Raw genomic sequence first — 16,719 nt, 5'->3', positions numbered from 1 at the left:
AAAGCTGTCTAAAGATAGACAGAGAAGTAGCACAGTTCAAGGGTGCCCTCACCTGCATGTCAGGGAAAGCAACAGAAATTATTGTGACTTCAAACACTTAGCTGTTCTCCACCTGAAATCCAGCATGTGCACAAGACCAGACCACAAAGCTATTCAAAAGCAAACTCTCCTTTGTGCAACATGCATGTTGTGGAAGGGAAAACAACTGTTCTCCCATTGTCTTTGGATTGCCACATTCAGCCTCTACATGGGTTTACAGTAGGACACTTGACAGGTAAATCTGCAGCCTTTGGTTTGGCTATTCCATGCAGATGGTTCAACTCACGAAGTGTCAGTTGCCTTTCCAGAGGTTTCAATCTAACCCCAAAGATGTTATTTTTGTCATCTAAAAATACCAATGAGAAATATAGCTTAATCTCCCACAGCTCCTTCTACTTTGTGTTCAGACCTCATGCCACCTCTCTGCTGTCACAAACGTAATCCAGACCTGCTTTGGCTAACATTATATCCATCTAAGCACAGAATTCACTGCTACTCAAATGAGGTGCTAGAGATTTCAATTATATAGACCAAGATCTATTAGAAAATTGGATGGGAGATCACCAATTTTTTTTCACATCACTCAAGCAAGGACTTCAAGCCATGATAGAGCACTGTAGAAGTGACTGATTAGTGCAATAAACTACATGGCTACATAAAGCCTCTTTCCCTGGTTCTTCTCATTTCTGAATGGTATTAAAATAGTTTATGAGTGTTCAGCTGCTTTGCACTTTACACCCTCTTATGTGCCATAACTGTTAGAGGGAAGACAGAAAAATCATCGCTTTTTTAATCTTTGCCTTTTGTTTTTATGCTAATGACCTTTTGTTATCTAAAAAACAATGAATACAGGAAATGTTCCTCTAAAAGTAAGTTTTCATTAACATCATTCCTCATACTGCTGGCAGAAGACACCACAGACCAGAGCTAGAACTGAGAACCAAACTTCTGCTTTAGGCAGTGCTCCATGAGAGCCAGGGTCCCTGGGAGGACTGGTACTTCCCTCTCCTTCAAAAGCTGAGCTTATGAGCATTTTGGGAGAAAAATGGGGCAACGTGAAATACGGAGGAAACTACTACTAGAGATGCTGTCATGGGATGCACCTGGAAAGAATTCTTGCACTCACACTTTGTTACTGCTTGGTAACTTAAGAAAAAACCTCCCAATAAAACAACAAAACAGCATTACATGAAGATATTGACTCGATTATGAATTGCTATGTGTGTATGTTTGGCAATAAATCCTTTTTCCTATTGACATTCCATGAAATATACATATATACATGCAGAGTAGATTATAGCAGCTCTTCTCCAGCTGATATGAGTCCTTAAGTCTTTGCTATTTGTGGCAAACAAAAGCAATAAAAAAGGTGAATTAGGGCTTTGACTACATTGCTCACTCCCACTTCTCCTCTGTGTTCTGCTTCCCCAGACAGTGAAGGATCCTACAAGATATAATGCAATATGTAACAATTTTACATAAGGACACGCCCATGGTGAAATTCAATAAACCAGTTCTAAAACACTATGGAAAAGTTCCTCACTTCTGCACAGCTCTGAATGTAGCATGATTTCCAAAGAATTTTAAATCATAAATCACCCCTATTCCCATGCAGAAAAACACCAGTACAGTTCCCTGAGAGTCCCTGCCAAGGCTATGGCCTCATGGAGGTAGGATGTGTTCAAACACTGCCTTCAAAGGCACGCACTGTGCACAGACCCAAGGTGCTCCATCACTGGAGCCTTCTCCCTGCCAATGTCACCCCCTGCTTCTCTATTTCCTCCCCTCAGCTCAAACCTGAGCTATACAACGCCAAGAGCCCTTCAGTTTTTCTACCCCTTCAAGACTCAGAGCTCCTTTGCAGCATTAAAACTGTGCTGCATCTTTTTCCTGCACCTTTCCCAGCAGTGCTTCCCTATTAAGCTGCAGAAAAGGTTTTGATTTCTCACCCTCTCATTGCAGTATTGACTCAATTTTCTGGTCTTTATTTTCTTGATGCTTCTGTGGGACATTCAGCTGGGTTAATGAAATTAGGATGGCAATTTGCTGAAACCACTGGAGCAAATTTTGCCCGTGTAATTACCCAATTGCATGTGCAATCACACAAGCCATGTGCACAGGTAAACAATTCAACTTCAGCTGGACCTCTGTAGGTACATTTCTGCACAGCAATTTTGAAAACATAAACTCTCAAATTAAGCTTATTTTTGTAGATAAGGCTCTTCATCACTTTTCTACAAACACCATTTCCACTTTCCAGTCTGTTTCCCCACCCAAGGTCATTTTACATCCCCTCTCCTATCACAGTACTTCACCAGCTTTTAATACTACATTTGAATAACAGATTCCAAAGAGAGGGAAGGAAAAAACTGAGAGAGAAATACATAAATAAATAAAAACGTCAAAGAACAACATTAGCCAAAACACAAAGCTAACCCAACATAGAATTTTTAAAAAGCAAACTCATGGAAAATAAGCTTTACACTTGCGAAACTAAGCTACTGGTTTTTTTTTGTCGTTAAGCTTTCAAAAATTTCAGTGCATATTTCAAAAAAAATTATGTGTTTTAATACTTAAAAGGGCCAAATAGCAACATAAAATGAGAAATGTCACTTGGAACTCCAGGGATGTCCAGTTTTCATGGCGAGAGAAATACTGCCTGATTTATTACACAGGGTAATATATGAAGGTATATTACAAGAGACAATAACCTTCATTCCCAGGCAATTTCAGCTTTCCAGGTAGTGTGGATATTGCAGTAAAGTACTGGACATTCTTCATTGCATCTATAAAAGTGAAGTTTTTACAATTTCATTTTGTGGACTTCTATTTTCCCATCCTATGAATAACAACTCCATCTCTGCATCTGTAGCTTCCAACAGGCTTTAACTCATATAAACAGACTTGATCTTGAGATGGGTGGCCAAAAGAGCCCCTTTACTTGTGATATTAGCTCAACTCCCAAATATTCAGCTTTGATATCAGTGTTTGATATCTACCACAATCACCCACAAGGTTCCATCCAAGCTCAGCAGCAATTACACCTCAGTGTAAATCTGCTTATGCAGCCAGCTGGGCCAGGGTTTGCATATATGTCCTGCAAATCTCAAGAAGGCATAAATTCCTGATTTTCAATACATTTCCCCAATTCCTGCATTGATGATACTGAGGTATCATCAAACCCTCATCAGGTGGTTGTGGCAGTCACTGCAGCAGGATGATTTCCCTGTGCCAGGATGTAATCCTGAGGAAGAGCTGCCACTACAGAGCTCAGAGCTCCATGAAGTGCCTCGTGCAGCCAGGGCTGAGATGCTGGATCAGGCTGCATGGCAACCAAGAGCCCAGCATCCTTTTCACTCCCTCCAACCCCACTGCACAGCCTGTGCCACTAATGCAGCAGGCCTAACAAGGCACCAGCTGCTCCTTTCCTGTCTCTCTACAGAGCCCAGCACGGGCACAATTGTGATGGGAATAATATCCCACAAATGGGACTCAAATAAGCATAATAACAAACAAAAGGGATAATGACACACAATCAAGCTAACAAGAATTATAATATAATTCAATCATCTCATTAACTTTACTAAAAGCTAGCTTTGTACACCAGTCTCCTGGCTCCTGAAAATGTCTTCAAAGGAGTGCACACATCTGATTGCCAACTCACATCATCAGTTAGGAAAACAGACAAGAATGCAGAACAAAGGGATCCCTTTCTGAGCCTGTGGAACAACCTGTTAGCATGAATATTAGATGTGAACTTGAAAATGCAAGGCAGAACCTATCCAAAATGAAATAGTTCCCAAGGCTAGAAGCTGAAGTATTTAGCAGTCCAAGGCAGTAACATCTCTGAGCCCACACCCAGTGATTTTTGTAGTAAAATTTCCAGGTGACCTTGCATGAGCAGCATAAATTGTACAGGGAAGAGCACAGGGACACACACGCAACTCATTGGGCACCTTCAGCCTGTGAGAGCTCACAAAGACTGCCCATGCTTTGGCAATTGGCAGCTGGGAGACTGATGAAACATGCAACAATGCCTTGGATCCTTCCAGGTTTTAATATGGCCATTAACTAATTAGATTTCACGACTATTTAGAAGACAGATGATGCTGCAATCTCCATTCTATTAGCAAGAACAATATGGTACCTCCATGAGAAACCTGCCAACAGGAGAATGAGGCCCCAGAATTTAAACAAACCCTAGATCCTGTCCACAGCACATTTTTCAGTCAAAAGGCAGCAGTTGTGATGCTCAGTTATTAGGGTGGACACTGGGACAAGTGGTTATAAGCAACAAATTGGGTCAAACTCTGGGTCAAACTCCTGAAAGCACATGAGATATGCTGAAGATAAAAGGAATTGCAGCAAAGCACCCAAAATTTCAGCTATACTGCTTCTGAGAAACAAAAGCACCAAGCAATAAAGCCAACTACTGACACAAGGCTGGTGCTGAGTCCCACAAACAATGATATCACACAGGCTCCTGTTTTAGAGGCTCAGGCACACTATAAATTAGGTGAGGGTGTTAAAACAACAGCTGGCTGCTAATTAGTCACAGCCCCCCTCAGCAGGGTATCAGCAAAGTGGCAGAGAACATCTCAAGTAAATTAAATTTTAAAAAATCCTACTGCAATCACTCCCCTGACAGACCCTTCCTTCATCTCCCCTCTCAGCTTTTTATTTATTGTAATTACTTTAGTAATAAGATTTGTTTCCCTATTATTATATATATTACCATGCAGGGCAACAACAACAACAACAACAAAAAATAATAGCTGGGAAGAGTTATGGAGCTTATTTATCTCCTTGGCTGTTATTGGGCCGTTGGGTGGAGAGAGCAATGAGGAGGTGGGGGCCTGGGAAAAGCAGTAAATAGAAAAGAAAGCATGTTCCTTGGGAGCAGAGACATATGGGGGCATATTTACGAAGGAGGAAACACTGACAATGAGTGAATAGAGCTAATAACTCAGGGGGCCCAGCAGCCCTGGCTGATAAAGGAAGGAATAAACAACCCTGCACTGGAAGTGCTGTCAGAAGGGAGAGTCCTGGGGTGCAGCTGTCTGCAGGGGGATGTTTATCACTGAAGGAGAGCCAAGGATGGGCTGTCACATCAGCACAGCACAAAGGGCCTTGGATGAAACTGAGGCACCTCCCACAGCAGAGAGGAAACTCAGACAAGTGTGTGGTGCAGGGCCAGACACCATTTCTGGTTGTTCCACCAAGGAACAATTCACAGAAATGAGAGCTAAGAAATACTGCGGCTCATATTTTATCTCGTGCTGTGCAGGCACTGGCCACATTTGGTACCCTAAGCTCTCAAATCCATCACTGCCCTCTCAGTGAAAGGCAACAGAAGCAACACCTGAGGCACCAAAGCAGCAAAGAGCTGTAAAAATTCCTGCTCCACTTGAGGAAAATTAGCCCACACTTCATGTGCACGTCCCAGAGCCACCAAGCATCCCAGTACAGATGTTCACAGAACTTGCATCTTTGGCACTTCTGAGGTCTTTAGGAAAGCACCAGTGCACATGCTCTTGCCACCTCACAATGTGCATCTCAGAGCACAGCCAGCGTGTGTGAGGGTTGAGCCTTTCACAATTTAAAAATGCTCTTTTTTTCCAGGTATGCTTTGCCTTCCATATATGCCTACCCAACTACTTCTGGCAAGGTGACAATTTAGGTGCAGAACTTCTGAAGAAAACATGGGGACAGGCTCATAGAGCATCTGCCAAAGAGCAGCACACAACTCCTGCAGTACCTCTCTCCTAGAGAGAGATTCCATTAATTCAAAACCACTCTTTTCCCAGCCTTCTCACATCTCTGCTCCGTCCTTAGAGAAACAAACACATCATAGATTAACCAGTCTGGGGAGAGTCTTTGGAGTGTGTTTGCAGAGTGCATGGCACCAATTTAGAACTAAACTTCTCCTTCAACCCTCTGACCACAGAGAAGCAATAAAGAGAAGGAGGGATGTCTGCACTTGTACAGCTTTGTGTGACATCACCTCAAGATTTAGTCCTTAAGGATGCAGCTCTGCATCATAAACTGACTCCTTAGACCAGCCATTAGCTTTTTTGTCTATCCCTGATCCTTTCTGCCTCTTATTGCCCAGAGAACACAATGTGCCCATTCAGGAGAGTAAGCATTAATACAAGGGAGAAAAAGGTTATTTATACAAATAGTGTCTTTGGGTATAAAGACCAATGTGGTGATTCTCCTCCTCCTTAGATCATCCTTCCCAGCAGAAGGCTCCAAAGGTTAAGTGGGAGCACACTCCTTTTTTTCCCTTTGTACTTTTTGAGACTGTGCAGAGGAAAGCTGTTCTAGGAGGGATTTTAGTGGGCATTTCTCTCTCTTTATGTCAGTAATTATCAAACAACTGAAGCTTTTCTCTGATAGGCTTGAGGAGGTAATGAGCAAAGCCCCTGAGTAAACAAGGAACAGGCAGAGTAAATTAAAGGGGAGGGAGCATCAAGGGAGAGATAGAAAACCCAGCACCTCACCTGCCTTACCCTGGAGATGCAAAGCTCACTCAGCCTGTGCTGGGGGAGGGCAGGTGCCAGAGAGAACAGGATGTTTTTAAAACAGATAAAGAATAGTCCATGGCTATATTCCAAAAGAAAAAACAGGATTTCCTCTACCTAGCTGCTACTATGGTTACCCCACGCCTTTGAAGAAATCATGTGGCTTTCAATAAATTTCCATCATCTAAAAAAGACTCCCCAGCTCCCATCTCCACTCATTGGTTCATTATTTTACAAAATTAATCAAGTTCTTTCAATGAAAAGCCTCCTTGATTCAACAGGAGGGAAGAGTGAGAAAAGGGAAGCAGATGAAAATAAAAAGGAAACATTAAAATCAGGTAAAGGAAGAGGAAGATGATGCCAACTCTTACACACTCCCACAAGCTCTCACACACCCACACACACTCTTACATGCTACCAGTAAACCTGAGCCCCAGAACAAAAATATTTCATTTAATATAGGAGGAACCATGGCTACTAAAAAGCATATGTATAAAGAAACAAGAAGATATGGGAGGAGAGAGAATCCACAGGAGGATTCACAAGAGAGATGTATTTAATTTAAAGCATAAAGAAATTATTTATTCCCCTCCCCAGGCCTCATGATCAATAAAGGAGGCGTGGCCAAGTCCCTGTTCTAGTTTACTAAACTCTTCATCACCAGATTTAACTACAGTTCAAGCTCCATGGATCACAAAACACATCTCCTGTGTGACACATACCCTTCATTCAGGTGCCACCAAGAGCCACATTCTCCCTCCTGAAGGTCCCTTCTCTGCTGTGCTGGTTCCTGACAGCTGGAGGAAAAGGTCAGCTATTCCCTCCAGTCCTGATGGAAAGTTTAACTAAGTGTTGGGAGAGGAAAAAAATAAGGGGGAAAAGCCACAATTTTTTTCCTGTTCCTTCTGTCTATGAGGATCAAGAAAGCATTTGGTGCCAACAGAGGCCTCAAATACCCTGGGGCAGTACCCAGCTACTCTGAACAGTGCTCCCAGACTTCTGGCAGACCCAGGCCCTGGGGAGCACAGCAGCCCAAAATCTGTGGGTTCACAGACTAGAGACAGTCAGAAAAGCCCAAGGTGCTCCCTGGTGAGCCACTCACCCCAAACTCAGATGAGTTTGGAACCCAACTCAATGCAGTTGTTGCTCAGGATTCGCTTTTCTCTTCCCATAACACTCCATCATCACAACCCAACCCCAAAACAGGTGTGGGCATGCAGCTTAAGAAAAAATGTTCCTCTACACTTTGCTGTGTTCCAGTGCTTATTGAAGCCCATCTTTCAGCTTTGATATTTGTGTGCTCCTCTGCAATAAGCCAGGGGACACAGCCGTTGCAAACCCTACAACCCCCATCAGCAGGTCAAGACAGCAGCCACAGGTGGGATGTGATCATGATGCCCTGCCCTTGCACTGGGCAGGACCAACAGTTATTAACACACTGCCACTCCACAAACACCCAAAGTGAACAAATCCCACCATCTGCAGAGAGGAGGAGATTTATTTTCCAGCAAAGGATAAGCCTACCTTAGCTTAGTGCCCTCTTCAAGGTTTCACACAACAATATTTATTTCAGCTCAAAATATTAGGAGCAGAGTTGTACCTTTTGCAGTCATGTACAGGCAGAGGGAAGTTAGTGTGGGTGGGTAGGGAGGGTATAAGGCAAAGAATGCAAAAAGGAATCAATATTTTTCCAAGATCAGATTCAGCATCTCTGAGGAAACATGTGGGAAGGAAGATTGAAAAGAAGGTGGGAGAAGGAGGAAGGTTCACTCTACAGAAATATTTCTGTGAAAATTTAAGAAATCTTATTCATCCTCTCCCACCAGGTTATACAAAGCATTAATTACAGTCAGTTTTTCCCAAGCATATCTGCTTTGCAGCTGTATTCTGCCCTGCTGCTTTAGCAGAATGCATAAACCTCCATTTGTCAGTAAAGGTCCTGTTTCTCCAGCACCACTAACACTCCTTCCAGGGAGCTGAGAGATCTTCTGACCACAGACAATACAGAACCACGTGCACCTGACAAATGCAGGGCAGCATTTGTCTCAGATTCACATTTTCCATACAGGACTGATAACAGGATGAATAAAACACGGGGCAAAGGGAATTCTCCCAGCACAAACATTGAAGACGAGACCCGCTGGGTGCACAGACAAACCCCAGGGTAAGCACACGTCACAACTCACTTGCCATTGATGACTCCATCAGGATTAAGCATGGGCACAATCTTGAAGATGAAACACTTCCTCAGGAGCTCAGCAATGGGATCACTGCTCACCAGGAACTCCAGGGTGCCCTTCATCACCCAGCTGGCATTGCTCTCCCCAGGGTGAACGCGGGCTGTGAGGAACACGTAAGGACGGCTGCCTGCAAAAAGCAAAGCAAAAACACCCCCAAACTAAACAGGGCTTTTCTTTGAATAAGACCTTTGCAAGTGGATTTTATTCCTTTTGAATTTAGATGACAATCCAAAATGAGTTCTAAGGAAAATACATATCCCTAGACATTCCAGATATTTTCTCAAGGTGCTGTTTATAAACTGACCACAGATTTGGTCCTCAGAACCAGCACAGAACTAATCTCCCTTTTTATTCTGTGATAACTTCTAGATATTTACATGTACCATTAGAAAGCATTCTGCAGGTGCAGGTTACTGCCTCCAAACAGCTTTACCATACTTTCTAGCAATTATTGAAAGTTTGATCCCATCCAATTTCATTAAGGTTTAAAAGGCAGCAAGAAGTTATTTAATTGTCTAAGGTCCTGCTCCACTTTCAGTATTTCACCATTAACAATTCAGAGCTTTCTAAATATCTAAGCAGATTTGCCCACCCATAAGGGGCTCCAAGGACATGCAAGCTGCCTGATCTCTGGAAATAATTTGTGTTGTAAGGTCAAAATCATAATTAATTGAACTAAACTGATATAATTAAAGAAAATGCACTAATATGTTCAGAGCTGCAGAGGTTGAGTACCCAAACCTAACCATTATTTCACAACAATGCAAGAAAAGCTAGAAATAACAATGCACGTGGCTAAAGCAAGAGGTTGGTTTTGGTGGAAAGACTTCTTCAGTTTTATATAAAATAGATGCTCACTCAGATTAGAAAGGCTGATTTTCAGAAGTTGCAACTAGAAGAGTTCATCTGTTTGTAGCACTACTTTCATGCATGGGAAACATAAGCTGTGGCAATTTGAGGTAGGGGAGGGGATTTGGGGGGTTGCTTTTTTTAAAAAAAAATCCAAAGAGTAAATCAAATTTTTACTGAACAGTTCATTGATAATCTCTACTGAACCTATTTCAAAACAGACTTGCAACTTAACAGCAAAAGTTTCCTTGTTATCAGATATGTTATTTGCTGTTCCTGTGAAAAAGCCACTAAACACATTTGGTCTGGGTACAAGCCTCCAAAAACTCTCAGCATACATATGCTTAGAAAAGACCAAGTTTGACAGCAGACTTTTTGAAGATCCCATCTGTGCTGAGCACACTTCAGGGATGGGCCAAGGAAACAGGAGAAGGCAGAAGGAGACACCTGCCAGGCACAGTAAAATAAAAGGAAAGGAGAAAGCAATTATCTGTCTTAAAATGATCCTTTTGTGAGCATTCACTATCACAAGTCAAGCTGACAGATTTATTCAGTGGAAAGCTTTATCTCTCAAGGCATCACAGCCATGCCAGGGCAGGTTTGTCCCGCTCCATCAGGACAGTCAGAGCTCAGGCTCTGTTCCCTTCATGGACTGAAGGCCCCCAGCTGGCAGGACTGGGAGAGGCAACAGGACAGAATGCAGAACCAAAGGCAGCAGCTGAGTGCCCTTGTAAACAAATGCTGAATTAGCACCTTAGATGCCTTTGTCCTTAGCTCCCAAAGCCATCCTTCTGTTTCCAAATGTGTTACAAATCATTAATCCATCATAGTAAAACAGGGAGGTAGAACACCATCCTCAAAAATACAGAGGGTAATAAAGGAGGTTTAGCTGTTTGTCTGACCAAGAAAAGGCTGTGTCAGAGCTGGGAATCCAGGTGAAATTTCTCATTTCATGTTCAAACAAGGAATAAGCATTAATTTCTCTCCTTACCTGCATACTCTTCACAGTTCTGCTCAGTATGTACTTCACAGCACAATTTATTTACATCACACAGGGACACATTCAGATTTGGAAATAATCCCACATCCACACTTCCCTCTTAAGCAATTGGTGGGCACTAGAAGAGTGAACTGCACTGCCAGCTCAAAGAGCTCACACAGAGCAATCCTGTTCTGGTCCAGTAAAGCAACTGGGGCTCTGTTTCTCAATAGCCACATATTAGATTTTTGCCATTCTTACACCTCATCATACTGGGGGGTTGGTGTATTTTCATCAACGTGTACTTAGGCACTTATGGATTGTCAAGGACTCCTTTAGGTCCTGCAGAACCAGCCATTCTGATTTTTTTCCTCCAAAATTAGAAGATACTATTTCTGTTCTTCTCCAGTTAATTGTGCATTGCCATCTACCTTATAATAGCAACAAACAAAAGCCAGATTTCACAAAGACATCAGCTGCATTTTGCCATTTCCAAACATTTTCTCCTTTCTCCCATCACCATGATTTAGTGCTGTTTTGCAGGCTCATTGCTGAGCTAAACTTATGGGGCTGTGCAGTTATAGCTGGGAATGAGGCTCCTGAGGACTTCTAATGGACAACAGCTGTAAATAGCACAGAGCAAAATAAAATGTGCTCTCTTTTGCAATTGATGAATACAGCTTTAACAACTCTTACCCCTTCTGGATATTGATACAGAGTTCAGCTTCTTAAATGAGAGGTTCATTCCTCAGTCAAAATAAGAAAAATAAAAAAACCTCTAAGCAACAGCTTTCTCATGTCAGAAACCAAGGACAATTTGCCATAATTCTGCTAATTGCAATAGCATGGGGCTGGCAGAGATCTGACTTCTGTTGTTTCTCTCAAGGCTCATCAAAGTCAAGCTTGTCTTATTTAGAATCAGTGGTGGAAAAGCTCCTGGAGTCTCCAGATCTTAAACCCAGGGAAACAGGAGGGAAGGGAAGGAGACCAGAGATCACCTACACTGTTTTCCTGTGGGTGACAACAGGAGGGCCCCATTGCCTGCAGGTCCAGCCAAGGAAATCTCTCTATTCCAGTGAAAGTTCCCTTTGAAAGATCCCCTCCTGCCAAGCACATCCTCAGCTCTGACATCCCACCCACAGGAGAGTCATAAAGGAGCTTTGTACAAGCAAGGAAACCACAGAGCTTGTTAACTGTCTGTTCCCTTCACAGGAGCCATCCCAGCCAAATCCCACCTCCAAATTCTGCTCCCCCAGAGTGCTCCCAGCATGAAAACTAATGAAGCAGCAAATAGAGCAAAGAGCTGATGACATGGCCATAAAACTTGCTACTCTTGAAACACCTGGAAAACAGCAGGAGTGGCCCAGGCCTATGGTTTACAGCATATCCAGTTACTTTGGAATTACTGTGCTAACTGCTATTAACAGAGCTCATGAGAGGAGCAGACCGAGCACTGGCCAGCCATGCTCCACACTCAACTGGCAGCACCAGGGGAGATCTCTGCACTCAGTTCAGCTGCTTCTCTTAATTCCTGACTTCCAGCACCCCCATAACTGCAGCCCTGACCAGACCAGCTCAGTACTACCCAGTACAGCTTACTGGTTTATACTGGTGCCCTTCTCTCTCTGCTCTTCAGAGCTCCATGGTACAATTCCCCTGCTAAACCTGTGTTAAGGACTCACAACCTCAGGTTCTCTCAAATACCTCCTCCCAGGACCAGAACTGAGCTTAAGTCTTCAGAATCCCCAGGCCAACACCTAAGCAGCTCCTCTCCAGGTTCAGAGGAAGCTGCCAGAAAGCTCAGGTTAGCCATTGATCTCTGCAAAGCCCACAGGACACATAACTTTCTCTGGGAATGTAAATAATGAAAAGGGAAAGTAGAGGAGGAGCCTTTTTGTGCTACATAAAGCCTTATTCAACAAATCATGTCTCCTTACACTGTGTTATATTTCAACATGCCCAGAATATAACATGGCATCAACAATACCCAAGGTGGGAGATTAAAGAACCACTGATTCCTCTTGCAAAACTTCGAGCAAAGAACCTTTGAATGATAATTTTACTAATGCATCACCTAATTCCCATCTCTCCTTCTCTTCACTCATTTTTGATTGTGTATATATGAATGAAAATGAGAGCTTTGTTCTTCCAGTAGTGCTAACTTGCTGCTTAATCTCCTGCCTCTAAGGGTCCTCCTCTAGTCATGTCATCACCAAGGTTCACTAGGAGGTGACTTTGATGTCACTAATCATGACATCAACTGGGGAAAGAGAAGCCTGAAAGAAAAGAACAAACCCCCATTAACACAGCAGTGTCCCTCATCAAGGGGAGCACACAAAGGAAATGAAAAGCAGTTCCAGATGCCCTGACCTGGGCTGCTGCTCTAAATTATTTCAAGCTGAGGTTTGAGCCGTGCCATTTGTAAAGGGACAGGGTGTTCAAATGATGCAGGGCTAGGATTTTTTAAGGAGTCAAAGGGAATTATGTACACAGCATGTAAAAATGTCCAGATCTGGGTCTCGGGCTGGAACTTTCTGGCTGTGCCTCTGTGCTTCTCTTTCCTTTGCACAAGCCCAGGGCCATTAAGACACAGGCTTGTTTTTCTGCTTTATGTCTAAGTACAGCATGCCTACCATGAGCATTACACAGATCAAAGGGCCAAGTCTACCCCAGGATACAGTAGAGAAAAACCAAGAAAGCAAAACTTTTCCTTCCGACTTAATTAGCTGTTCCCACTACAGGCTGTTCTGTGAGTAAATGATGGGTAAACAGAGGACCATCACATAGCTCTTTCATGCATGTCCCAGCTGCTTCATGTCCTGGATCCTTCTCACATGCCCAAGGCTGCTGAGTTATGCAAAGCCAGAGAGAAGAGGGGATATGGTGTGATGTTCAATGAATATATGAAAGTATATTTGTAAAAAACATCAAATACTGACATCACAGAAAACAATGAGCCTGATCTGAGGCAGAATCTGTGTCAGATACTTTTCTCCCCTCCTAGAACTTTTCCAGTTGTCAGACTTTCAGTTGCCTTAAGACAGAATAATTCTTCCCTGCCCATATCCACCTACACCAGATTGCTGTCTCTTTGCTGTGCCTGTTTTTGGCTAGATGCTCCAAAAGCAGATACATCTTAATACAGAGGCAAAGCACAAGCTAGCAGGATCAGCTGTTGTTTTCCAGAATTATCAATGAGCTATTCCTTTCTTAAATATTTCTGTATTATGTGTATTATTACTGTTACCTATGGCAAAGTGAACATAACAAATCATCTCAGCTGCCTGTTCCCTACCTTCATAGCTTGATGGGAGAGTTTCAGCCTCCAAGTTGCTTGGCAACCTTCTTTTGTGTACATGTTTTATGAATTCATTCACCTCTGAATCAGAGATGAGCAGGAGCTGAATATGGGTACAGACTGCTCAGCCTCAGCTTGACCTCCCACTAATGCTGGGTTTGAACACCAGGAAATTGGTAAGCAAGTTGTCAAGGCTGTTTTGGGGAAGTTTTCCAAAATCCCAAGCTCTTAAAGTAGCAGGAACCACCATCATTATTTAGCAGGACCTTCAGTGTGACTGAAGGCAAAGGAAACCCACATGAACTAATTCCAGTTCAAATCGAAGCATTCCTCTTGGGGAAAGCTGGGGAACAACTGCACCTTATTTTCAGGACTTACACCCATGAAAAGCCTACTGTAACCCTTTGCAAACTGTCTCAGATCATAACAAACATCCCCATCCCAAGTGTGTGCACCTGCATTAGTCTAGCAGAAATTCCCAACCTCTGCCTCATCCAGCCCTGGGTACACCCACTCAGCATTCACTGGCATATCCAGTGTCACTCTGCACACCCTCTGGGCTGCTCAGATATCATCAGACTTCAAAACTGAAACCATGCAGGTGCCTTATTAAGCTGCTGTCAAGCAAGTAACCTGCATTTATCTCCTCCCAGGGCTGGCAGAGGAATTCCTCTGCCTGGGTGCATCTCCCACACCCTGTGCTCAGTGCTGCCATCCATCTCTGCTCCCCTCAGCCACATGCCCAGGGCACAAAACCAACATGGGGCACAGCTAGGAAAAACTACTGCTAGGAAGGATCAGGGGGATTACAGCAGAGGAGATAGTAATGCAAAGCAGTTGCAAAAATGGCAACTCTCCTGGGACCCACACCAGGCAACGTCACAGCGGAGGCAAGGAACACTCTGTTAGTGTTCCTTGCAAAACCAAAATAGCTGCACCACTCTGAGCAAAACCAAATAGCTGCAGTGCTGTGCCCACTGCTGCCCACCAAAGGTTAAAAAAAATGATGAAAACTGAAGAGGTCATCGAAAATCATCAAATGTTTAGAAGTCTTAGGCTGAAAAATTGGAGAAAATGGTTTCAGACACGGAAAGAAAAGGTGAACAGAGAGGAAGGAGAAATAACCTTTAAATTGCAAAAGGCTGATATAAAAAGATTGCAATCACCTGTCCTCACTGTCCACTGGGACTAGGCTGCATAAAAAGAAACACAAGTTACTATCAGCTAAGCCAGCCTGTGGTGACCTGACTGCCCTCACTGCTGTGCCTGAATGCTGGCCCTCCCTCCTGATGGGTCCTTGTTCATAAAGTCCTGTGCCTCCTCTACAGTACCCAAAACAGTGCCAGCAGAGGCCTAAAGCCACATCAGTCATAATGGCTCCTTTAGAAACTTGTCCATGGTTCCCCTTATTCCTCTGGAATGAGCCCTCTGTTCTGCTGGAATTACTATTCCAGTCCACTCTGCCACCTCCTGTGTCCTCTTTGATGCAAGGTGTCTGCTTACTACTTAATGTTAGCCATGTTAAACCATGTTAACCATTAGCCACTAATTAGTGTCTAATCAGAAATTTCAGAAATATTTCATCATCGTATTTTGACATCATTAGGGCTTCTTTGCACATACAGAACAGAATTATTTATGGAAAATTCTGTCTTACCTGCTCATTTAGTGACAGGCTTGCCACTTCAAAATTGGAGTAATATAATTTCTGGGATTTCTCTCAATAGTAATGATCTTCCAAAGCCTCTCTATTACCCTTAACATTACCATTTCTCAGCTTCTGCTTATGTATGCCTTTCAAGGTGTGAGCAGCAACCACTAAGATGAGGTCCAACACACAATCTAGGTAGCTGATGTAGGGAGCTCCAGATTATCTGTCAGAAGGCAGGCAAGGATCTATCACCCCCTGCTTCTATAACACACACATTATGGCTTTAATTTGTTCTGTGGCAGCAGGCAATTTCAGATACTCAAGTATTTTGTACTGCCATGGCCAGGCCATCAATCCATGTGTTTTTTCAGTCAGCATGGGAGAAATGTAGACTGTCTTGCAGAGATGCAAGGCCTCTGAGACCTGGCAAGCAGTAAAAAGCAGTATTTTCAAGTTAGGCATATATGTGACTTTCACCTTCTGGGGTTTCTGCACGAAGACAAAAAAGCGAGAAGAACTAGAACATTGCCCTAAACTGTCCCTTGCCTAAAAGAAGGTGAAGGCAGGAGATGAGTACACAGAGACCTGAAGGACAGCTGCTGTAACAAGTAGAGTGCAGAGATCCATGGAGCTATAAAATCCAGGGGCTCTTTTCCGAGAGAAGGATTTAATCTGAAATGAAATCAGGCAGGAGGAGCAGACTGAAAAAGCTTCCATTGTCATAAAAATATCTCCCTGGGTAATCCACAGTGATGGAAAAAGGAAACCCTGATAATTTATGTGACAGTTTAATGGGATTTTGGTGACATTGGATACTTTAGAAAGAATTTGCTCAAATAGGACAGACAGGACTTTAATAAGGCTTCAGCTCCGAACCAGCAATATTTTCACTCCTTGCTTTACCATTTCATTCTACATACCCACTGCTCACTCACAGCTCATTTTCTCATTTGCAAGGCACATTTCAACTCTGTAAGAGCAACAACTGCTCTTTCTGGTTCAATCCCCTGCCAGAGAGGCTTGTGAGTATCTGATCCCTAAAGGGATCAAGCTGCCTTTGCACCTACAGGGCAGAGCATCACTGAGCTGTGAACTCAGAGGCATGAGCTGCCCTCTGGCCATGTCCCCTGCTCTGTGGA

The 16,719-nt window shown here is 43.3% G+C and overlaps 1 protein-coding gene across 1 annotated transcript in view; it reads right to left on the bottom strand.

Annotated features, from left to right (window-relative positions):
* AGBL1 (AGBL carboxypeptidase 1) overlaps positions 1–16,719 on the bottom strand; it is a 246,308-nt gene that overhangs the window by 153,873 nt on the left and 75,716 nt on the right. The window contains exon 17 of the mRNA XM_071442058.1: positions 8,750–8,930. Within this exon, the coding sequence (XP_071298159.1) occupies positions 8,750–8,930 (181 nt within the window). The remainder of the gene's footprint in view (positions 1–8,749; positions 8,931–16,719) is intronic.

This window comes from Agelaius tricolor, unplaced genomic scaffold (assembly GCF_023055355.1).
Source record: "Agelaius tricolor isolate 1412-34295 unplaced genomic scaffold, bAgeTri1.0.p SCAF_16, whole genome shotgun sequence".
NCBI lineage: Eukaryota > Metazoa > Chordata > Aves > Passeriformes > Icteridae > Agelaius > Agelaius tricolor.
Note: the sequence above shows the minus strand (reverse complement) of the source record. Positions and strands in the feature narration are given on the sequence as shown.